At 44.6% G+C, this 25,969-nt stretch overlaps 1 protein-coding gene across 1 annotated transcript in view; it reads left to right on the forward strand.

The window, feature by feature from the left end:
• The first annotated feature begins 278 nt into the window (after positions 1 to 278).
• grxcr1 (glutaredoxin and cysteine rich domain containing 1) overlaps positions 279 to 25,969 on the forward strand; it is a 103,130-nt gene continuing 77,439 nt past the window's right edge. Inside the window, exon 1 of the mRNA XM_033027916.1 lies at positions 279 to 722. Coding sequence (XP_032883807.1) covers positions 312 to 722 — 411 coding nt within the window. The 5' untranslated portion in view covers positions 279 to 311. The remainder of the gene's footprint in view (positions 723 to 25,969) is intronic.

Raw genomic sequence — 25,969 nt, forward strand, 5'->3', positions numbered from 1 at the left:
TATTTTTTAATACTTTCTCACATTTGGTTGTTACACAGAGAGTACACAATGGCAACTTAAATATTTAATCATCGATATCATGTTACCTTCTGCTGTTATAAAGGCGACTATGATGTAATCTTATTCATTATTGAAGTAGAACGTTTTCAGGATCAGCACCAGTTATATTCTCCTTCACACTGTTGCATGGTGATGGGAGTGCTCTATGTGTGAAATACCTGCTGACATCAAGGGAAAATCGACGTGCAGATCTTCAGCTGGCTGCAAGATAATTTTATTTGAAACCAAAAAAATGTGAACTTCATTCTTCAATGGAAAACTCTGGGCTCAATGGCATAATGAAGACGGAAGGAGAACACCGGCAAAAAAAAGTCAGGTTTCGGATATCTTCTGCGAACAGTGGAAGGGTGCTGAAAGAAGTGTACACTGACGGAGACCTGGTGGGCTTGCAGGTGCCTAAATGTGCCAGCATCTCCAAGAGCGAGCATTGCAGCGATCACATTGAAGTGAATGGATGTAACCAGCAGCATTTCCCCCTGGAAACTGATGGCAGTGACAGTGAATGTGATGACATGCTTCTGCTGGCGGGTAACGCAAAGGACAGAGGAATCTATAGAAAGAGAATTAATATCTTGAGTAAAAACGGCACAGTGAGAGGTGTCAAACACAAAGTCAGTGCCGGACAGGCACTTTTCAGTAATTTGTCAAATGGTGCTGTTCAGGTATGTCACTAAGAATATAAAAATTGTTCTAATTGGCTTTTGCTTCCTGTAATGTTAATGAATGCCATTACTGGCATCTAATATTTCTTTAAATGTGTCATGTCAAAATATTCATTATCATACAGTAATCGTAATGATGTTATCAAGCATCTTATAACTTAGCAGGAAAAGTGAGGTGGTACCAATATCTAATACCGCCCATGCATTAGATTTAATTTGGAGTTATTCTGGGACACTATGGTCATAAATAGGTCAATGGGTTTCGAGCTAGTTGCTTTCCGGTACTTCTCTTCTGAACACAATGCATGTTTGTGTCAGGAATGCAAGCAGAGCACAGCAGAAGTAATTTCCTTTGTGTTTTGTTATAGTAAACACATGATGTAACAATGTCAAAGGTCATCTGCAGTTAGCACACAGTTTTGACGATTGAAATAGCAGGAAATTGATGTTGGTAAATGTCTTGCGTGTGAATTTCCATTTGACAAATTTTGGAAAGGTTAATATTTTGTTTCTTTTTTTTACTGAGGGTATTTGTTTTCAGTTTGAAACAATACTTTGACTTTGTTCTGAAAGGACTCATTGTATAAGAAAGGCAACTGTTCCGTTTTGTTTTGGGACTGTGACTGACCATATTCGTAATATCTTTATCATGTCGATAAGCTTTTGTAAATTGTATTTATTTGGCGGTTCATTTTGTGATAAAATGCATTTTCTCCTGTTAAATGTAATTGATATTTCCCTGTCCTATGATTTTCCAATTCTCAATTTACGTCAATAGGTTTGGAAGCCCAATTTGTAAATAGTAATTATTTTTCCAGTTGTTGAGCTTTCAGCCTCATGAACTAATCTCAATAAATACAATAGACAATAGACAATATGTGGCAGGAGCAGGCCATTTGGCCCTTCGAGCCAGCACCGCCATTCAATGTGATCATGGCTGATCATCCACAATCAATACCCCGTTCCTGCCTTCTCCCCATATCCCCTGGCTTTGATATTTTTAAGAGCCCTATCTAGCTCTCTCTTGAAAGCATCCAGAGAACCTGCCTCCACCACCCTCTGAGACAGAGAATTCCACACTCACCACTCTCTGTGAGAAAAAGTGTTTCCTCGTCTCCGTTCTAAATGGCTTACTCCTTATTCTTAAACTGTGGCCCCTGGTTCTGGACTCCCCCAACATCGGGAACATGTTTCCTGCCTCAAGTGTGTCCAAGCCCTTAACAATCTTATATGTTTCAATCAGATGCCCTCTCATCCTTCTAAACTCCAGAGTGTACAAGCCCAGATGCTCCATTCTCTCAGCATATGACAGTCCTGCCATCCCGGGAATTAACCTTGTAAACCTACGCTGCACTCCCTCAGTAGCAAGAATGTCCTTCCTCAAATTAGGGGACCAAAACTGCACACAATACTCTAGGTATGGTCTCACTAGGGCTCTGTACAACTGCAGAAGGACCTCTTTGCTCCTATATTTGATTCCTCTTGTTATAAAGGACAACATGCCATTTGCTTTCTTCACTGCCTGCTGTACCTGCATGCTTACTTTCATAGACTGATGTACAAGGACCCCCAGATCCCGTTGTACTTCCCCTTTTCCCAACTTGACACCATTTAGATAGTAATCTGCCTTCCTGTTTTTGCTACCAAAGTGGATGACCTCACATTTATCTGCATTAAACTTCATCTGACATGCATCTGCCCACTCCCCCAACCTGTCCAAGTCACCCTGCATTCTCATAGCATCCTCCTCACAGTTCACACTGCCACCCAGCTTTGTGCCATCTGCAAATTTGCTAAAGTTACTTTGAATTCCTTCATCCAAATCATTGATGTATATTGTAAATAGCTGCGGTCCCAGCACCGAGCCTTGCGGTACCCCACTAGTCACTGCATGCCATTCTGAAAGGGACCCATTAATCCCTACTCTTTGTTTCCTGTCTGCCAACCACTTCTCTATCCATGTCAGCACTCTACCCCCAATACCATGTGCCCTCATTTTGCCCACTAATCTCCTATGTGGGACCTTATCAAATGCTTTCTGAAAGTCCAGTTACACTACATCCACTGGCTCTCCTTTGTCCATTTTCCGAGCTTACATCTTCAAAAAATTCCAGAAGATTAGTCAAACATGATTTCCCCTTTGTAAATCCATGCTGACTCGGACCGATCCTGTTACTGCTATCAAAATGTGCGGCTATCTCATCTTTTATAATTGACTCCAGCACCTTCCCCACCACCGATGTCAGGCTAACTGGTCTATAATTCCCCGTTTTCTCTCTCCCGCCTTTCTTAAAAAGTGGGATAACATTAGCTAACCTCCAATCCACAGGAACTGATCCTGAGTCTATAGAACATTGGAAAATTATCACCAATGCATCCACGATTTCTAGAGCCACTTCCTTAAGTACCCTGGGATGCAGACCATCAGGCCCTGGGGATTTATCAGCCTTCACTCCCATCAGTCTATCCAACACCATTTCCTGCCTCATGTGGATTTCCTTCAGTTCCTCTGTCACCCCAGTTCCTCTGTCACCCCAGTTCCTCTGGCCACTACTACATCAGGAAGATTGTTTGTGTCCCCTTAGTGAAGATCGAATCCAAAGTACCTGTTCAACCAAAATACATTGTCCTTTTTTTTTAATACTACCCTTTTGCCACAGTTTATAACTCTTGCAGGCAGAGCAGAGAGAGGTTTAACCACTGCAGAATGTGATAGATAAATACATAGCTGTTATAGCATGGAGACGGGCCTCTTTGACTTACACAAGCTTTTTCCCACTCACTTCAGTTTCTCAGTATAAATTTTCTCTTTCTCCCTCGGAAACTTGGGTGATGCATTCAAGCTTTTTGCTCCAACCAATCCATTGGGTAGCAACTTCCACATCCACTCCAATTTTCCGCTTATCGGGTTTCCTTCCTGAGAAACAAAGCCCAGTTTCCAGTTTTTATGGAGAAAAGGAATAGGTGATGTTTCGGGTCAAGAACCTTCTTCAGACTGAGAGTCAGGGGAAAGTGAAACAAGAGCGTTGACTATTTTCTAAATGGGGAGAGAATCCAGAAATCAGAGGTGCAAAGGGACTTGGTTGGTGCAGGATTCACAAAAAGTTCATCTGCAAAGTCGAATTGGTAATAAAGAAGGCAAAAGCAATGCTAGCATTTATTTCAAGAGGGCTAGAATATAAAGACTGGGATGTAATGCTGAGGCTGTCTAAGGCGCTGGTCAGGCTGCATTTGGAGTATTGTGAGCAATTCTGGGCACCATATCTGAGGAAAGATGTGCTGGCCCTGGCGATGGTCCAGAGGAGGTTTACAAGATTGATCCCAGGAATGAGTGGGTTAAATAATGATGAGCGTTTGACGGCACTGAGCCTGTACTCGCTGGAGTTTAGAAGAATAAGGGGAGGCCTCATTGAAACGTACTGAATTGTGAAAGGCTTGGATAGAGTGAAGTGGATGTGGAGAGGATGTTTCCACTAGTGGGCCTTTCTCGGACTAGAGGTTATAGCTTCAGAATTAAAGGACGTTCCTTGAGGAAGGAGATGAGAAGGAATTTCTTTAGTCAGAGGGTTGTGAATCTGTGGAATTTTTTGCCACAGAAGGTTGTGGAGGCCAAATCAATGGATATTTTGCAAGAATAGATAGATAGATTCTTGATTAGTACAGGGGTCAGGGAATTATGAGGAGTAGGCAGGAGAATGGGGTTAGGAAGGAGAGATAGATCAGTCATGATTGAATGGCGGAGTAGGCCGAATAGCCTTATTCTGCTCCTATTACATATGACTTTATGACCTTATGAGAGATAGAGACGGTGATAGAGGGATAATTAACAAATGAATGTAAGAATTGTTACTTTTCTGCATATCTTTCCTTTATCTATCTATCTATTCTATCTATACATAACTAAAGCTCTGATATTGTGCGCTTCTGGTTTGCATGGGTTTTCTATTTGCGCAACAACGGTATGCAATAGGGCTACGATTGTTTGCCAGCTCAATCACAGTTCTCCTGTGCAGCGGGTGCACCAAGTTTCATTCCGATCGGTGGTATATCATAAAAGTTAGCGAGGTTTCTCCTCTCCTGCCAGTCAGCGGCATGCTGATTAGTCTCTTCTCCTGTCACTCTGCGGGAAGGTCCGCCCCTTCCTGCGCCATCGCGTCTTAGGCCGGCGGAGGTCCCCAACCGGACACAATTTTTGGAGGGACTGGAAGCGACCTGGCCTGGTGCGGCAATGTCGCCAAACGGAAAGCAGTGAATCTGATCTCGGTGGAGGAGAGCATTCATCGCCCGGTGTGAGTCCTCTAACGCACCACCATCGCAATGCCCCACAGCTCCAGCTCCTTCCCCTCTCTGGCTCCTGCCCCCCTCCCCGTGATACCACCGTCTCCCCCATGGCTCTTCCCCCGTCTTTTCTCCGAGCTCTCCCCCCACCCCCACACAACCCCCGCTCACATGCCGGCGTGGCCGTAGCTGCTGGTGCTTCCGGGCTGCTCCGAGGCCTGGCTCAATCGGCTCCAATGGCTGATGCTCCTCCGGGGCACGCAAGAGGGGAGAGGAGCGGCAATCTCAAGATCCTGGGGAGGAGAGGGGATATAGGGAGAGGAGGGGAATAGGGAGGGGAGAGGAGTTATGGAGGCAGGGAGTGACTGAGGGTAGGGGAAAGGAGAGGTGAGGGAGGGATTGGGGGTGGGTATGAGGAGAGGGAAAAGAGGTAGGAGGTGAGGAGGGAGAGTGGCAAGGAGGGGGAATAGAGCGAGAGGAGAAGGAGTAGAGGAGGGAGGGAGTGGGAGAGGTAGGGAGTGGGGAATAGAGGGAGAGGAGGGCAGTGGGGGAGGTGAGGAGGGATAGTGGTGGGGATAGGGGAGGTGAGGAGCGGGGAGTTGGGGGATAGAGGGATAGGAGGGGGTAGGGAGGGGAGAGGTGTTATGGAGGGAGGGAGGGAGGGAGTGACTGAGGTTAGGGTAAAGGAGAGGGACGGAGAGGTGAGGGAGGGATTGGGGAGGGGAGGAGGAGGAGAGAGGAAAGAAGAGGGAGGGTGAAGAGGAGGGGGAGAGAGTGCAAGAGATGAGGGTAAATGAGCTGCGCCTGTGCAGTTGGGGGCTATGGGTGAGTGGTGGAATATTGTTGTGGGGAACCAAGCCTCCTGTGTGACAAGGACCCAACAGGTCCCACTTAATCTAGTTTGTTCTATATCTTTCAATATTACCGTCTATATATCTTGTTTCCATTTCTCCTGACTCTCAGGCTGAAGAAAGGTCTTGACCTGAAACGTCACCTATTCCTTTTCTCCAGAGATGCTGCCTGACCCATTGAGTTACTCCAGCTTTTTGTGTCTATCTTCAGTTTAAACCAGCATCTGCAGTTCCTTCCTACACATTTCAGTTTTTATGGGTCTGTTAACCTGAACTACTAATTCTAAAGGAGGAACAAGAAACTGCAGATGCTTGAAAAAAAATGTGCGGGATGAACTCAGCAGGTCAGGTAGCATCTGTGGAGTGAAATGTCCAGACAAGATCCATCTCTCTTCATCTGCCCATTTCTCTCTACAGATGCTGCCTGGCCTGCTAAATCCCTTCATCACTTTGTGATTTGGTAGTTTAGTTTAGAGATACAGCATGGTAACAGGCCCTTCAGCACACCGAGTCCGTACTGACCAGCAATCCCCGCACAATAACACTATCCTACACACACTAAGGACAATTTATACATACACCAAGCCAATTAACCTACATACGTCTTTGGAGTGTGGGAAGAAACCGAAGATCTTGGAGGAAACCCACGCAGGTTGCGGGGAGAGCGTGCAAACTCAGTACAGTCTGCATGCGTAGTCGGGATCGAACCCGGGTCTCCGGCAGCTGCAAGCGCTGTAAGGCAGCAACTCTACCACTGCACCACCGAGGTAGTATTCCTAATGATTTGTGCATTTGTGCACCATACTGTATTTCACTCCTACCTATTCTGCATAAGACACATACATTTCAAAGAGTGGGTGGCCGTCATTTGTTCCATCAAATACAAATAAGTATCAGCCTTTAGTTTCAGTTTAGTCTATTGTCACATGTACTGAGGTACAGTGAAAAGCTTTTTGTTGCATGCTAAGCAGTCGGCAGAAAGACAATACATGATTACAATCGATCCATTTACACTGTATGATGACGTGATAAGGGAATAACGTTTAGTGCAAGGTAAAGCCAGCAAAATCCGATCAATGATAGTCTGAGGGTCATCAAAGAGGTAGATAGTAGTTCAGCACTGCTCTCTGGTTGTGCTAAGATGATTCGGTTTCCTGATAACAGCTGGGAAGAAACTGTCCCCGAATCTGGTGGTGTGTGTTTTTATACTTTTACACTTTTTGCCTGATGGCAGAGGGGAGAAGAGGGAGTGGCCAGGGTGCGATTGATTATGCTGCTGGCCTTGCCGAGGCAGCGTGAGGTATAAATGGAGTCAATAGGAGGGACTTGATTTGTGTGATGGTCTGGGCTGCGTCCACAATTCGCTACCATTTCTTGCTGTCTTGGTCTTGTGGGCTGTTCCCAAACCAAGCTGTGATGCATCCTGATAAACTGCTTTCTCTGGTGCATCTGTAGAAGTTGGTGAGAGTTTTAAAGGACATGTCAAACTTCCTCAGCCTTCTAAGGATGTAGAAGCATTGGTGTGCTTTCTTAGTCGTTGCTTCAATATGGTTGGTCCAGGAGAAGTTGTTGGTGATATTTACTCCGAGGAATTAAATGTTTTCAACCATCTCTACTTTGGCGCTGTAAATGCAATCTGGGGTATGTGTACCGCTTCACTTCCTGAAATCCATCCCTATCTCCTTTGTCTTGCTGACATTGAGAGAAAGATTGCTGTCTCAACACCAGGACACAAGGTTCACAATTTCCTTCCTGTTCTCCGTCTCATCATTATTTGATATCTGGCCCACAATGGTAGTGTCCTCTGCGAATTTGAAAATTGAATTAGATTTGTACATGCCTGCACAGTCGTGGGTGTACAAGGAGTAAAGAAGGGGGCTGAGAATGCAACCTTACAGAGCCCCCGTGTAGAGGATTATCGTGGAGGATGATTTGTCCCCTATCCTTACTGAATGGGGTCTATTGGTCAGAAAGTCGAGGATTCAGCTGCAGAGATGAGTGCTGACCCCAAGTCCCGCATGTTTGGTGATAAGCTTGCATGGTATAAGTGCAATATCAACTCGTATTTCACACTCGTCCTTTGATAACAGTTCTTCTCTCCTCCACCCAACCACCATCTGCTCATGATCCCATTTTAAATTGGGGACTCAGTTTCCTGGACCAGAATTCTGTGGAACTTTTCAAGCATAAACATTTAATTTACCTTTGCTAATTTTCATTCAAGAAGTAAAATTAGATCATTTACCTTGTCTGCTTTCATCAGATCATGCAGTATTAACTCTTTAAAAAAAAACCTGTTACTTTAGTAACAATAGCATTAAAGATATTTATTAACACCAAAATAGACAGTTATGCCCCTGTCCCACTTATGCCCCTGTCCCACTTAGGAAACCTGAACGGAAACCTTGGGAGACTTTGCGCCCCACCCAAGGTTTCCATGCGGTTCCCGGAGGTTCCCGGAGGTTTTTGTCAGTCTCCCTACCTGCTTCCACTACCTGCAACCTCCGACAACCACCTGCAACCTCCGGGAACCGCAAGGAAACCTTGGGTGGGGCGCAAAGTCTCCAGAGGTTTCCGTTCAGATTTCCTAAGTGGGACAGGGGCATTAAGATCAGCAGGGCAAGTGGGCTGAAGATTGACCAATGGAGTTTAATTCCGACAGAATATAGAACATAGAACAGCAGAAGAACAGGCTCTTCGGCCCACAATGACTGTGTTCAACATGATGCCAAGACCATCTCTGAATATTGTCCTTCCAGATTAGTGTGCGATGTTGCATTTTGGAAAGTCAAAGCAAGGCAGCACATTCACAGTGAATGGTAGGATCTTGGGGAGTATTGACGAGCAGAGGGATCAAGGACAAATACATAGTTCCCTGAAAGTGGCATTAATGATTGAGCAATGATGAAGACTTTTGGCATGCTGGCCTTCATTGGTCAGGGAATTGAGAATAGAAGTTGGGACATTATGTTACAATAATTCAAAGTGTTGGTGAGACTGTACTTGGAGAATTGTATTTGATTTTGGTCACTCTGACATGAAATAGATGCCATTAAGTTAGAAAGTGTTCAGAAAAGATTTATGAGGATGTTGCCACGACTGGAGGGGCTGAGTTACAGTAAGAGGTTGGCCAGGCTAGGACTTTATTCCTGGGAGTGCAGGAGTCTGATGGCTGACCTTATAGAAGTGTATAAAAATCATGAGTGGAATAGGTAGGGTGAATGCACAGAATTCTTTACCCAGGAATCAAGAACTCAAGGGCATAGGATTAAAGTGAAAGGGAATGATTTAATAGGGAGAACCTGAGGGGAAACTTTCTCAATAGAGGTTGGTGGGCAGGTGAAATGAGCTGCCAGAGAGCTGCACAGTGGCGCAGCGGCAGAGTTGCTGCCTTACAGCACCTGAGACCCAGTTTCGATCCTGACTACAGCTGGTGTCTGTACGGAGTTTGTATGTTCTCCCCTGTGATTGTGTGGGTTTTCCCAGGGTGCTCCAGTCTCCTCCCACATTCCAAAGATGTCCAATTCAGCATGGATTTACGAAGAGGAAATCCTGCTTGACTAATCTTCTGGGATTTTTTGAGGATGTGCCAAATAAAAGGGATAAAGGAGAGCCAGTGGGATGTAGGGAACCTGGACTTTCAGAAAGCCTTTGATAAGGCCCCACACAGGAGATTAGTGGGCAAAATTAGAGCACATGGTATTGGGGGTAGGGTATCAACATGGATAAAGAATTGATTTGCAGACAGGGAACAAAGAGTAGGAATAAACGGGTCCCTGTCAGAATGTCAGGCAGTGGTGAGTGGAGTGCTGCAAGGCTCAGTGCTGGGGCCGCAACTATTTACAATATATATTAATGATTTGGATGATGGAATTAAGAGTAACACTAGCAAATTTGCAGATGACACAAAGCTGGGTGGCAGTGTGAACTGCGAAGAGGATGCTAGGAGGTTGCAGGGTGACATAGACAGGTTGAGTGAGTGGGCAGATGCATGGCAGATGCAGTATAATGTAGATAAATGTGAGGTTATCCACTTTGGCGGCAAGAACAGGGAGGCAGATTATTATCTCAATGGTGTCAAATTAGGAAAGAGGGAAGTTCAACGAGACCTGGGTGTCCGTGTACACCAGTCACTGAAAGTAAACATGCAAGTACAACTAATGGCATGTCGGCCTTCATAACAAGAGGATTTTAGGAGTAAAGAGGTCATACTGCAGTTGTTCAGGGCCGTGGTAAGACCACATGTGGAATATTGCGTGCAGTTTTGGTCCCCTAATTTGAGGAAGGACATCCTTGTGATTGAGGCAGTGCAGCATAGGTTCACGAGATTGATCCCTGCGATGGCGGGACTGTCATATGGGAAAAGATTGGAAAGACTGGGCTTGTATTCACTTGCATTTAGAAGGATGAGGGGGAATCTTATAGAAACATATAAAATTATAAAAGGACTGGACAAGTTGGATGCAGAAAAAATGTTCCCAATGTTGGGGGACTCCAGAACCAAAGGGCCACAGTCTAAGAATAAAGGGGAGGCCATTTAAAACTGAGATGAGAAACCTTTTTCACCCAGTGAGTTATGTTTTTGTGAAATTCTCTGCGACGGAAGGCAGTGGAGTCCAATTTACTGGATGAATTTAAAAGAGAGTTAGATAGAGCTCTAGGGACTAGCGGAATCAAGGGGAATGGAAAGAAGGCAGGCACGGGTTACTGATTGTGGATGATCAGCCATGATCACAATGAATGGCGGTGCTGGATCGAAGGGCCGAATGGCGTCCTCCTGCACCTATTTTCTATGTTTCTATGGAAGGCCGAAGGGCCTGTTTCCACGTTGTATCTCTAATCTGAACTAAGCTACTGGAAGTAGTTGAGATAGATACAATAACAACACTCTAACAATGTGTAACAAATTCCAATAGTGAATTTCATTTTCATTATGTTTTGTCCATTTGCCAAGTACCAATGGAAATCAATGAACCTTAACTGTTTATGGTCACTCAGATACATCTGTAATATTATACTGTTTTTAACAATTCTCCACATGATTATTTGCAACTATGATAGGATATGATTCGATACGATACGATACGAAACCAATGCGCGGGTCCCCATTGTCTTCCCCTCCCCCCCCTCACACTCATCAACCCCTGATCACAAGTCTGTCGCGAGGCTCCATCGCCACCGAGGCTCACACTGTCGCCGAGGCCCCACCACTGCCGAGGCTCCCCCTGCTGCCACCGAGGCCCCTCCACTGCCGAGGCTCCTGCTGCCACCGAGGCCCCACCGCTGCCGAGGCTCCCGTTGCCGCCTAGGCTCACGCTGCCGCCGAGGCTCCACCGCCGCCTACGTCGAGGCACCCATCACCGCCGCCACTGAGGATTCTTCTGCCCAGACAGGCCTCGCTGTCCAGCTTCTCCGCAGTTCCCTGGGAGGCCTGTCAGGCGAGTCAGGCCTACCAAGGTGCATTTCGGTCGGCAGCATGGTTGTTTGGTGGATTGGATCCGCGCGGCTTGCCGCGACACTCCCGCCACAAGCGCGGTTTGCCGGTACACTCCTGCCGCAAGCATGACTTGCCAGTACACCCCGGCGATTATATTAATCCTTGCCATATGTGTCCTATTGAAATGCTCCCACTCACTTAACTAGTTATCAGTTGAATAGTACTTCATAATAATACTTCTGACTTCAACTAAAATATTTTGTGAAACACTTCATTGATACATTTCTAAAGATCAAGTGCAGGACTGGAATTTTGAATACCTTTCATGATTCTGAGCCTTGCTCATATTTTCATATATTAGAACATCACCCATTAAATACAACTATTCATTGGCATACAGGGTCTAGTCCTACCTTTCCCACAGCATGGGAAATCACCTCATTAATTTATTTAATTGACAGTATTCGCTGCATCATTTTCAGATCAAACAGTTCTCACATCTACAAGTATTTGATCCTGAAAGGAATTTGAAGCCAAGATTTGAAGTAGAAATTACTAACAATTACTTAACATAATGCAAAAATAATTCATTCTAAACATATTCATATTTATATAGAAAATGATTTCCAAGGATATTAACATTTTGACATAGAAAATGAAAATGAAAAGATTTTTCTATTAGCTTGTTAATGAACCACTTCATGTAATTTTGGTAAACATTTACATTTGATATTTATAATGTTCAAAATAAAATTTCAAACAAAATAGTTGATAAAAACCTAATTAAAATTGCCCATTAAATTGTCTTTTGTGTTTTTTATTCACACTTTCATTCAAAATCTCAGGTTCAAAGGCAGTGCTTTAATAGAACATGTTTTGCTCACAGTATTAGGTAGAACATTTAATCATATTTATAACTATTTTATGTATGTTCAGTTTGCACAATTTCCTAACTTACAATTCATACATCACAGGAAGGATAGGGTTCGATTTGCTTATCTTTCGAGAACTTGACTATTTTTTTGCTTTATCCAAAAGAAAAGTGAGGAAATATTATGAAGTTAGAAACCAAAGTATTACAAAAAATTATTGTATATTTTCAAATAACATCTACCCAGTTTCTTACCAGCTGCTATCAGGCAACTGAATCATCCTATCACAGAGAATATCCAGGTCCGGACAGGATATTCCCTAGGACATTGAGGGAAGTTAGTGTAGAAATAGCAGGGGCTATGGCAGAAATATTTCAAATGTCATTAGAAACGGGAATAGTGCCGGAGGATTGGCGTACTGCGCATGTTGTTCCATTGTTTAAAAAGGGGTCTAAGAGTAAACCTAGCAATTATAGACCTATTAGTTTGACGTCAGTGGTGGGCAAATTAATGGAAAGAATACTTAGAGATAATATATATAAGCATCTGGATAAACAGGGTCTGATTAGGAACAGTCAACATGGATTTGTGCCTGGAAGGTCATGTTTAACTAATCTTCTTGAATTTTTTGAAGATGTTACTCGGGAAATTGATGAGGGTAAAGCAGTGGATGTTGTGTATATGGACTTCAGTAAGGCCTTTGACAAGGTTCCTCATGGAAGGTTGGTTAAGAAGGTTCAATGGTTGGGTATTAATGGTGGAGTAGCAAGATGGATTCAACAGTGGCTGAATGGGAGATGCCAGAGAGTAATGGTGGATGGTTGTTTGTCAGGTTGGAGGCCAGTGACGAGTGGGGTGCCACAGGGATCTGTGTTGGGTCCACTGTTGTTTGTCATGTACATCAATGATCTGGACGATGGTGTGGTAAATTGGATTAGTAAGTATGCAGATGATACTAAGATAGGTGGGGTTGCGGGTAATGAAGAAGAGTTTCAAAGTCTACAGAGAGATTTATGCCAGTTGGAAGAGTGGGCTGAAAGATGGCAGATGGAGTTTAATGCTGATAAGTGTGAGGTGCTACATCTTGGCAGGACAAATCAAAATAGGACGTACATGGTAAATGGTAGGGAATTGAAGAATGTAGGTGAACAGAGGGATCTGGGAATAACTGTGCACAGTTCCATGAAAGTGGAATCTCATGTAGATAGGGTGGTAAAGAAAGCTTTTGGTGTGCTGGCCTTTATAAATCAGAGCATTGAGTATAGAAGTTGGGATGTAATGTTAAAATTGTACAAGGCATTGGTGAGGCCAATTCTGGAGTATGGTGTACAATTTTGGTCGCCTAATTATAGGAAGGATGTCAACAAAATAGAGAGAGTACAGAGGAGATTTACTAGAATGTTGCCTGGGTTTCAGCAACTAAGTTACAGAGAAAGGTTGAACAAGTTAGGGCTTTATTCTTTGGAGCGCAGAAGGTTAAGGGGGGACTTGATAGAGGTTTTTAAAATGATGAGAGGGATAGACAGAGTTGACGTGGAAAAGCTTTTCCCACTGAGAGTAGGGAAGATTCAAACAAGGGGACATGACTTGAGAATTAAGGGACTGAAGTTTAGGGGTAACATGAGGGGGAACTTCTTTACTCAGAGAGTGGTAGCTGTGTGGAATGAGCTTCCAGTGAAGGTGGTGGAGGCAGGTTCGTTTTTATCATTTAAAAATAAATTGGATAGTTATATGGATGGGAAAGGAATGGAGGGTTATGGTCTGAGCGCAGGTATATGGGACTAGGGGAGATTATGTGTTCGGCACGGACTAGAGGGGTCGAGATGGCCTGTTTCCGTGCTGTAATTGTTATATGGTTATATGGTTATATGGTTATAGAGCAGTGCTGAACTACTATCTACCTCTTTGATCACCTCAGACTGTCCTTGATCGGACTTTGCTGGCTTTACCTTGCATGAAACATTATTCCCTTATCGTCTATCTATACATTGTAAATGGATCGATTTTAATCATGTATTGTTTTTCTGCTGACTGGTCAGCATGCAACAAAAAGCTTTTCACTGTACCTTGGTACACATGACAATAAACTAAACTGAACTGAACTGAGAACTGAACTACGTCCAAAGCAGATATGTCCATGAACGACATCTCTTTGACTAGAAGCTTTATACCTGCATTGCATTTCCAGTGATTATATTCCAATGCTGGGATTTCCTGAAGTCTCATTCAATTGCTTTGGGCAAATATGAGATTTCTCTGGATATGCCCCAGCATAAAGAGAAATAATAAATTGGATTTTAAAGGCAGCAGCATTATTTAACTGGAAGATATAGTCAAAGACAGTTAGCCTACAACCTAACAGCATGAGCACGTAATTACCCAATTTTAGCTAACTATCCTACAAACAACCCACCCCCTCTTCTCCCTTCTCTTCCCTGTGTCCCACTTGCCACCTGGATGCACATCCATTGCTGCCTTTCCCCGCCTCTGCCTCTGTCCTTTTCCACCTATATTGCTTCCTTTTCACATTTCATGCCTGTTCTCTCTGTATCTCCTAATCTCACCAGCTTTTGTCTTTTCATCGCTGACCTCTGTCCAACAATCTGCAAAAGCTCCCCTCTCCTGCATCCACCTATCACTTGCCTGGCTTCATCCCACCTCACCTCTCTACCAGCTTTCTCACCCTACTGCAATCAGTCTGAAGAAGGGTCCCGACCCGAAATGTTGCGCGTCCATGTTCTCCAGTGATGTTGCTGGACCCACTGAGTTACTCCAGCACTTTGCGTCTTCTTTTGTAAAATAGTATCTGCAGTTCTTTGTATCTAGAGAAAGGCAGATAGTTTCATTTTTTGTTGTTTATTTTAGAGATACAGCGTGGAAACAGGCCCTTTTGCCTACCGAGCCCACACCGACCAGCGATCACTGCACATAAAATGTAGGAATGGGGTGGTTGTGGTGGAAGTTGGGCTACGCAGTGTGAAACAATATTTTCACCAATAAGTCTGATATTTCAACAGAATTCTCTATCAAATCCTTAAGCAGCTAAATTATATTTTTCAATTCCATTAAATAAACTTGAACTTGCCCCTTTGGATGAATGAAGCTTGTACTATGAATCAAAGTCACAAAGACAGGAGCTTGTAGGAAAATTGTGCTTCTGAATGACTCTTGGTGGAAAGTTGAAACTTGCATGAAATTGACATTGCTGAGACTTCATCAGGTACAAGGGAAACCAAATAAGAATTATGTTTGTACAGGAACAGAATCACAGGCAGAGATTAATATTTGTATTTCTGTGCATTGCAATAATTGTTATTCAGGAGCAGAGCAGAGAAAAATCATATTTTCTATTTAAATTTCAGTCACTGAACACCCACTGAGTACACGGAATACAGTTAATAAATCTAAACTATTTCTGACAGAAACGTTGATATAAAAGCTTTTTCACCTCTCGTAATTATTTCATTCAAAATTCTCAAGGTAAGTTTTCATATTTGAAATTTATATTTGTTAATCCCCATGTTATAAACATTGTTTTACTTTTCCTTACATTGTGTACATGACATGAGTACAAAATGAGAAAGTGAACACCTCAGACATCACTTTCCACCACTAATCTTAATGAGTTTACGATAACTGTGTTTAGCAGTAAAAGCCCTGTCCCACGGTACGAGTTCATTCCAAGAGTTCTCCCAAGTTTGCGCTGATTCGAACTCGGAGATTTACGATAATCGCCACTCGTCGGTACTCAGGGCTCTCGTGGACATTTTGCATCATGTTGAAAACTCTTCACGAGTCTTCCCGTGCTTACCTGCCTTTAGCGAGTCTTCCCGAGTACCTGCCGTTAGCGCTAAGAGATGTCCCCGAGCTCCGACGTACCCGCTACGTTCATTCTCCGTGCTTTCCACGAGTTTGATTTTTTTTAAACTCGGGGGAGCTTTTGGAATGAACTCGCACCGTGGGGCAGGGCTATTAATGGGGAAAGGGGCTTACTTATGGCATCTGAGAAGACCAAGGCTTCTCAGAGTGTTATGTCTCTGCAGAGCTCTCTTCTTCAAAGTACAGTGGAAACAGTCTTTGAATAGTTTAAGGAAGAGGTAGGTAGATACTTGATAAATAAGGAGATGAAAGGTTAATGTAGGTAGACTGGCATGCTGTAAAATATACAAAGGCCCACCTTGAATACAGCTGGTGACAATATGTATGCTCATGTATATGTTTATGAAATAGATGGAGTTGAAATTGCAAATAGGAAAATGGTCCATGTTGGAATTTGATGGCTGAGAAGAAGTCCAGAATAGTTTTGTTTGCATTCTTCTTTTCCATAAGTCTGTTCGACCCTGCATAACAACCACCCAGCCATCAGTTAATGGAACAGCAGTCAAATCATATTATGAAGCCAAAGCCAGTAAATCTAACGCTTGTGATTTAGCACCAAAAACATAAATCATGTCGGGTTGTTGGAATACCCTGCTGGTTCAACAATATCCTTCAGAGGATGGGAAATGTCACCACTATCTGGATCAATCTCTGTGACCCATATCTTAAGATATTTGATTCACTGTTAATGCCTGACGGAGTGGCCTAGTCACCCAGCTAATTGTAAGCAATCACATAAAGATATAGAAGAAAAATAAATTATATTTTCACAGATACATAAATACATAGACAATAAGTGCAGGAATAGGCCATTTGGCCCTTCGAGCCAGCACCGCCATTCAATGTGATCATGGCTGATCATCCACAATCAGTACCCCGTTCTTGCCTGCTCCCCATACCCCTTGATTCTGCTAGCATCCAGTGAATGCATCCAGTGAATCAGCCTCCACTGCATTCTGAGGCAGAGAATTCCACAAATTCACAACTCTCTGAAAAAAAATGTTTTCCTCATCTTAGTTCTAAATGGCCTACCACTTATTCTTAAACTGTGGCCCCTGGTTCTGGACTCCCCCAACATTGGGAACATGTTTCCTGCCTCTAGCATGTTCGATCCATTAATAATTTTATATGTTTCTTTAAGATATCCTCTCATCCTTCAAAATTCCAGTGAATACAAGCCCAGTCGCTCCATTCTTTCATCATATGACAGTCCCGCCATCCCGGGAATTAACCTCATAAGATCATATGATAGGAATAGAATTAGACCATTCGGCCCATCGTTTACTCCGCCATTCAATCATGGCTGATCTATCTCTCCCTCCATGCCCCATTTTCCTGCCTTTTCCCCATAACCTCTGATATTTTGGGAGGTGTTGGCGAGGCCAATGTTTATTGTCCATGGCTAAATGCACCTGAGAAAGCCATGGTGAAGTGCCTTTTGGCAAAGGCATTCCCGCAGTGCTGTCCACCAGTCAAATTCCATGAACCCAACCTGCCAGCGTTGAAGGGACACATGAGGTGGAGCAGGCCAACAGCAGTGACCAGGCTGTGGGCAGCAGAAATGGAAAATAAATTAAAACTGAAATGAAAAAGAGAAAAATGCTGGAAACACTCAACAAGATATATTTACAAATGACAATAGACAATAGAGAATAGGTGCGGGAGTAGGCCATTCGCCCCTTCGAGCCAGCACCACCATTCAATGTGATCATGGCTGATCAGCCCAATCAGTATCCCGTTCCTGCCTTCTCCCCATATCACCTGACTCCGCTATCTTTAAGAGCCCTATCTAGCTCTCTCTTGAAAGTATCCAGAGAACCGGCCTCCACCTCCCTCTGAGGCAGAGAACATCGGGAACATGTTTCCTGCCTCTAGCGTGTCCAAACCCCTAATAGTCTTATATGTTTCAATAAAATATCTTTTCATCCTTCTAAACTCCAGAGTATACAAGCCCAGCCGTTCCATTCTCTCAGCATATGACAGTCCCGCCATCCCGGGAATTAACCTTGTAAACTGCACGCTGCACTCCCGCAATAGCAAGAATGTCCTTCCTGAAATTAGGGGACCAAAACTGCACACAATACTCCAGGTGTGGTCTCACTAGGGCCCTCCCTATACAATGGCAGAAGGACCTCTTTGCTCCTATACTCAACTCCTCTTGTTATAAAGGCCAACATGCCATTCGCTTTCTTCACTGCCTGCTGCACCTGCATGCTTACTTTCATTGACTGTTGAACAAGGACCCCCAGATCTCATTGTACTTCCCCTTTTCCCAACTTGACACCATTTAGATAGTAATCTGCCTTCCTGTTTTTGCTACCAAAGTGGATAACCTCACATTTATCCACATTAAACTGTATCTGCCATGCATCTGCCCACTCACCCAACCTGTCCAAGTCACCCTGCATTCTCATAGCATTCTCCTCACAGTTCACTGCCACCCAGCTATAGGAACCAGGGTGGGAAGAAGTGTAGTCCAGATAGCCATGGAAGTCATGGGTTTGTAGTAGATGTCGGTCAGTAGTCTGTTACCCGCGATGGAGATGGTGAGGTCTAGAAACGGTAGGGAGATGTCGAAAAAGGTCCATGTGAATTTGAGTGCAGGATGGAGTTAGTGGTAAAATGGATGGTCAGTGAGTCCTGCATGGGTAAAGGAGGTACACAAATGCAGTCATCAATGTAGGCGGAGATAGAGTTTGGTGATAGCTATCTATCTATCTATCTATCGAATCTATCTATCTATCTAGCTATCTATCTATCTATCTATCTATCTATCTATCTATCTATCTATCTATCTATCTATCGATCTATCTAGTCTATCTATCTATCTATCTGTGTCTGTCTATCTGTCTGTCTATCTGTCTGCCTATCTGTCTGTCTATCTGTCTGTCTATCTGTCTGTCTATCTGTCTGTCTCGGTCTGTCTGTCTTCTGCTGTCGGTCTATCGCTGCCTGCTCTAGGACTCTCGCTCAGATCTCGGAGAAGCGAGATAGATCGACGCGTAAGGGATGCGAGAGCTCGAGCGAGAGCGAGATATCGAGCGAGATAGCAGCTCGAGGGCTCTCTCTCTATCTCTCTCTCTCTCTCTCTCTCTCTATTCTCGTCTCTCTCTCTCTCTCTCTCTCTCTCTCTCTCTCTCTCTCTTTCGCTCTCTCTCTCTCTCTCTCTCCTAACAATCTTTTAGTTGTTACTTACCCTCCATCCTAAATTCAGGAGTGGACACTCTGTTGTTGATTCATGTATTTATGGCCTCTGATAATGGAGCAGCAAATGCTAACTTACAAAGGAAACTTGATAACATCCACTCTTGGCTGTGAGGCAGCTGCACAGCTTGTTGCCAGGTAACGATTGTCGAGAACAATAGAAAGCTCAATTCACTTTCTTTAATGTTATTATCGATGGCAAAACCATCCATCCATTACCCATGGATTTAAATGGACGAACACTGTGGTACAACGGCTTTGCAGCACCAAAGACACTGTGCGATCCGGACTGCAGGCGTTCTATTTAAGGAGTTTGTACATTCTCTCCATGACCTCGTGGGTTTTCTCAGAAATTTTCGGTTTCCTCCCAAACTCAAAAGATGTACAAGTATGTAGGCTAATTGGTTTTATGTATGCGTAAATTGTCCCTAATGTGTGTAGGATACTGTTAATATATGGGGATCGCTATTTGGCGTGGACCCGGTGGGCCGAAGGGCCTGTTTCTGTGCTGTATCTCTAAACTAAACTAATATAATAATTTTAACACTACAGCTACATGAACAAAGCAAACCCTGGGTCCTCTGCACCTTCTGATTGAAAGTATCTCTAACAACTGCAAGGACAGAGCCACCTCATCAGTGCTTAATAGTCAACTTCCAGCAATGTTACATTTGGCCAGTGCTAATAAACATATGCTAGAATGCTGCAGGATCATCATTCTCATACGAGGATCATCGCATGTTCCTGCTAATCCTAATTTGAATATATATCACTGTGAGAACACTATCACGGATCAGAATCTTGGAAGTCCCTGCCTGGACTTTACTTCAAGAGAGTTTATTGGAATGTGTCCCAGATAGGACAATGCAATTCTTACTTTGCTTCAGCACAACAGAATATAGAAGACATGAATACAGAACAGATCAATGTGTTCATATACCATTGTATAAATATATACACAAATGAATAAATAAAACAGATAAAGTGTAAATAAACTGATAATGGGCTATTAATGTTCAGAGTTTTGTTTGAGTTGAGTTGAGTTGAGTTGAGTTGAGCCTAATGGCTGTGGGGAAGAAGCTGTTTCTGAACCTGGACGTTGCAGTCATCAGGCTCCTCTACCTTCTACCTGAAGGTAATGGGGAGATGAGTGTGTGGGCAGGATGATGTGGGTCCTTGATGATGCTGCCAGCCTTTTTGAGGCAGCGACTGCGATAGATTCCCTCGATGGTAGGGAGGTCAGAGCCGATGATGGACTGGGCAGTGTTTACTACTTTTTGTAGTCTTTTTCACTCCTGGGCACTCAAGTTGCCGAACCAAGCCATGATGCAACCGGTCAGCGTGCTCTCGACTGTGCACCTGTAGAAGTTAGAGAGAGTCCTCCTTGACAAACCAACTCTCCGTAATCTTCTCAGGAAGTAGAGGCGCTGATGTGCTTTCTTTATGAGAGCATCAGTGTTCTTGGACCAGGAGAGATCTTCAGAAATGTGCCGCCCAGGAATTTGAAACTCTTGACCCTTTCCACCATCGACCCGTTGATATAAACGGGACTGTGGGTCCCCATCCTACCCCTTCCAAAGTCCACAATCAGTTCCTTGGTTTTGCTGGTGTTGAGGGCCAGGTTATTGTGCTGGCACCATTTGGTCAGTCGGTCGATCTCACTTCTATACTCTGCCTCGTCCCCATCAGTGATACGCCCCACAACAGTGGTGTGGTCAGCGAACTTGATGATGGAGTTCACACTATGACCGGCTACGCAGTCATGAGTATAGAGTGAGTACAGCACGGGGCTGAGCACGCAGCCTTGAGGTGCTCCCGTGCTGATTGTTATCGAGGCTGCCACATTTCCACCAATTCGAACAGACTGTGGTCTGTGAATGAGGGTTGAGGATCCAATTGCAGAGGGATGCGCAGAGACCCAGTTGTGAGAGATTGATAACCAGCTTGGAGGGGATGATTGTATTAAATGCCGAGCTGTAATCAATGAATAACAGGCTGACATATGAGGAATTATTTGGATTGCAACAGTTTAAGAAGGACTACTGTCACAACTAAAGATTGGTACAACTATTAGTTTATTATTGGCAAATGAAATTCCTCTTATGTTGTAAAACATACTTGGCAAATAAAGTACTATTCTGGTTCTGATTCTGATTCTGATTATTGACATATACTAAGATACTGTAGACAAATTTGTTTTGGGTGCTATCCGGGCAAATAATACCACAAATGAATAAATACTTCAGGTGGAATATCATGTCTCAGCAATCGAGAATCTGCAGAGAAATAAAAATGCAAGGGCCACAATGAAGTCGATTGGAAGATCAAGAATACATTCTTAGCAAAAGAGAGGGCCATTCAAGAGTCTGACAACAGTAGTAAAGAAGCTGTTCTTCAATCTGGTTCTGCACTCTTTCAAGCTTTTATATGTTCTGCCTGAGAGAAGAGGGGAGAAGAGAGAAGAACAGAGTGTGAATGGTCTTTTATTATGGTAGCAACTTTTCTGAGGCATCGTGAAGGGTAGATGGTGTTGAGAGGAGTGAGGCTGGTCTTGCGATGGATTGGGCAATATGTATTTCTTTACCTTTGTCACCTGCAATCCAAAGATATGGGAGGGAAAAAACAGTTGGCCGATTCGAACACCCTGAAGCTCCAAAATTTCCGTGCAAACCTTTGAAGGCCCTGCATCCTTCGCCTTGGTGTTCTCACCATAATCCCATATTCCACACCACATTTTGAATGCTCTCCAACCTCAGACCAACCCCAAATACAAAGACCAGGAGCCGCCACGGCCCAGGGTTCCCCCCCACCCCACTCCCCAGGAAGGAACCGCAGATGCAGCTGCCCCCACAAAACGGCAAATGATTCCGGGAATGCCGAGGCGAGAAGGTGAGAGAGAGGGATGAGAGAGCGAGAGAGATCCAAAGGACGGATTCAGATCCCAACTACTCCTCGCTGAGACATCGCCACAAGTTTCAAACCTATGACCCCCTCCAGTTCGAGCCACCTGGACCAAGATACCACATTGTAAACAACCACGCTCGCTACTTTGACTGGGAGTTCGCGTTCCGCCACAGTCCCGCCAGCGGTTTACAGCTGTTTGATATCCGCTTCAGGAAGGAGCAGGTGGTCTATGAGTTGAGCGTCCAGGAGGTGAACTCTGTTTACGACAAAGAAAGCCAGGTCTGATGAGGGCCAAGTTCTTAGACAGTCATTATGGAATTGTGAAAAGTGCCAATGAGCTGGTGAAAGATGTGGACTGCCCTGACAGCGCCACTTTCCTCCACACTCTCCATCTCATGGCAGGGCTGCCAACATTGGGTGAGAGTTGGGAGTGAGAAATTGCGAGAGACCAAGCTCGAGGGATGCACCGAGCCGCAGCCTGAAGGGCCTGTCCCACTTAGGCGATCTTTTGGGCGACTACAAGCAACAGTGGCAACAATTTTTGCTGTCGGAGGTTGTCGTAGGTTGTCGCAAGCGGTCTTAGGTGAATGCTAGTAAGTCCCTGACAGTCGCCTAAAGAGTCGCCTCAGTTGGCCAGGCACATGTGCTTTGGAATAGCGTAGATTAGTGGAGCCGCGACCAGCTGCGTCACTCGTTATCCAGCCCACTCTCCAAGTCACTGATAGACACAAAAAGCCGGAGTAACATCCAATTTCCTCTCTGTGTCTGTGGACCAACTCCAAGCACCAGAGGCCCATTGATCTGCGGCGCTGCCCTATACATGATTGGCTTTGTGGAGATCAGAGCCAAATGTCACCGTGTCCTGGCACTCAGCCCTACACAGCCCTGCTAGCCGGACAGGGTTCAGTTTAGAGATACACTGCGGAAACAGGCCCTTCGGCCCACCGAGTCTGCACCGACCAGCGATCCTGCACATTAACACTCTCCTACACACACTATGGACAATTTACACTTATACCAAGCCAATTAACCAGACCAGTCTGAAGAAGGGCCTCGACCCGAAACGTCACCCATTCCTTCCCTCCAGATGTAACAAGAGGAATCGAATATAGGAGCAAAGAGACCCTTCTGCAGTTGTACAGAGCCCTAGTGAGACCACACCTGGAGTATTGTGTGCAGTTTTGGTCCCCTAATTTGAGGAAGGACATTCTTGCTATTGAGGGAGTGCAGCGTAGGTTTACAAGGTTAATTCCCGGGATGGCGGGACTATCATATGCTGAGAGAATGGAGCAGCTGGGCTTGTACACTCTGGAGTTTAGAAGGATGAGAGGGTATCTCATTGAAACATATAAGATTGTTAAGGGTTTGGACACGCTAGAGGCAGGAAACATGTTCCCGATGTTGGGGGAGTCCTAAACCAGGGGGTCACAGTTTAAGAATAAGCAGTAATCATTTAGAACGGAGATGAGGAAACACTTTTTCTCACAGAGAGTGGTGGGTCTGTGGAATTCTCTGCCTCAGAGGGTGGTGTAGGCAGGTTCTCTGGATGCTCTCAAGAGAGAGCTAGATAGGGCTCTTAAAAATAGCGGAGCCAATGGATATGGGGAGAAGGCAGGAACAGGGTACTGATTGGGGATGATCAGCCATGATCACATTGAATGGCGGTGCTGGCTCGAAGGGCCAAATGGCCTACTCCTGCACCTATTGTCTATTGTCTATTGTCTATTGTCCAGTGATGCTGCCTGACACGCTGAGTTACTTCAGCACTTTGTGTCTATCGGTTTAAACCAGCATCTGCAGTTCCTTCCTACACGTGTACCTGTCCAAATGCCGTTTAAATGTCATTGTGGTAATTTCAAGTGTTTAGTTGTCACGTGCAGCGACATCAGCACCATGACATTCCAAGTTGTTGCACCTTAACAGGCCGGCTAAAGCAACAACACACAGATACATGTAAATAGATTTATTTAGTTTACTATTGCCACCTGTAGCGAGGTACAACAAAAAGCTTTAGTTGCGTGCGATCCAGTTAATGCAAGCAAGCCGCTCACAATGTACAGAAAAAGGAGAACGGGCGCAACATATATCATCAATAATACAATGGATTAATAGTCAGTAATATTGTGTAATAATTCCGGCATATCAGCGGAGGCCCAAGTATTAACATTACAATTAATGCCCCACTGCGCCGCAGACCTGGGTTCGATCTTGGTCTTGGGTGCTGTCTGTGTGGAGTTCTCCCCGTGACCGCGTGGGTTTCCTCCAGGAGCTCCGGTTTCCTCCCACATCCCAAAGACGTGCGGGTTTGTAGGTTAATTGGCCCTCTGTAAATTGTCCCTTAGTGTGTAGGGAGTGGATGAGAAAGTGGGATAACATAAAACCAGTGTGAACGGGAGATCGATGGTCAGCACGGACTTGAGGGGCCGAAGGGCCTGTTTCCACTCTGTATCATTGAACTAATTATAGTATTGAACAAATCAAGACTTACCTATCGGATTTGAATATGAACAATATTATCCCAAGGATGCAGAGTATTTGAATGACATTTAACTGCATAAACCCTGAGGTTATTCTTTGTGAAGTGAAGGGCAAAGTTAATCTCTACAAGTTTCATTTTCTGAAGTTAATTTGTAGTTTATATTTACCAGCTTGCCTTTGTTTATTTTTTCCCGCGATACATGAATCCAAGACTTACCTTTAAAGAGGAAGAAAATATCAATTTAAAGACAGATATCAACTAATTTCCCCGATTGAGTATGAATATTGATTTTTTTAACATCCCCTCTCTCTCCGTCCCTCCGCCACCCGAGCGGTACTTGCTTCAAAGTCGTCTTGTTGGGTCTCATTGTGTGAGAAGGAACTGCAGATGTTGGTTTAAACCGAAGAGTTTAAACAAAATGCTGGAGCAACTCAGCGGGACAGGCAGCATCTCTGGTGAGAAAGAATGGGTGATGTTTTGGGTCGAGACCCTTAGAAGGGTCACGACCAGAAACATCACGCAGTCCTTCTCTCCAGAGACGCTGCCTGATCCATGCCGGTCACCAGGGCGAATTTGGCACATAGACTCTAAAGGCAGCGGCACAACGCTTTCGACGCCTCCGACGCCTCCGACGGCCTGGGACTCTTGCACTGAGACTGCCCCATGGCCGGAGCTGCAGCGAGCGACTCGCCAGCCTGGCCTACATTCGCCAGCCTGGCTTACACTCGCCAGCCCGGCAAACACTCGCCAGCCCGGCAAACACTCACCAGCCCAGCAAACATTCGCCAGCCCGGCAAACACTCGCCAGCCCCGGCAACCCATCCCCATCTGCTGCCACCGCTGCTTCTGCTTCCATCGCTCCCTCTGCCCTGGCTCTCCAACACCCGCGGCCCATGCAGTTGATATGAGTTTTGAAATTTATGTTGATCACAGAATTTCTCACGTCAGAGTGTGAGAAATTTGTGATCAGCGTGAGAGCGTAAGAATTTGTTGAAATGCCTGAGTCTCACGCAGAGACATGGAGACTGGAAACTGAAAATTAGGGCAATGCCGTCCCCCTGCATACCCCCCCATTCCCATCACTGTTCCCTGTAAGGCAGCAAGTCTACCGCTGCACCACCGTGACCGCCCTACCTTGAAACATACACTGAAATATTATGATCATGAACAAGGGATCTCTCTGCAAATTTCTCCTAATTCCTACCACTGGCTATTTTTGAGCTGGGTGGGTTTTTGAACGTGTGATAGCCACAACTCGAACAGCTGAGTAACTCCTTGGCTGATAAACATAAGTGCAACCACTAATCAGCACGCTGTGCAAGCTGGACTAGAAACTGGCAACA

This window comes from Amblyraja radiata, chromosome 1 (genome assembly GCF_010909765.2).
Source record: "Amblyraja radiata isolate CabotCenter1 chromosome 1, sAmbRad1.1.pri, whole genome shotgun sequence".
Classification (NCBI taxonomy): domain Eukaryota; kingdom Metazoa; phylum Chordata; class Chondrichthyes; order Rajiformes; family Rajidae; genus Amblyraja; species Amblyraja radiata.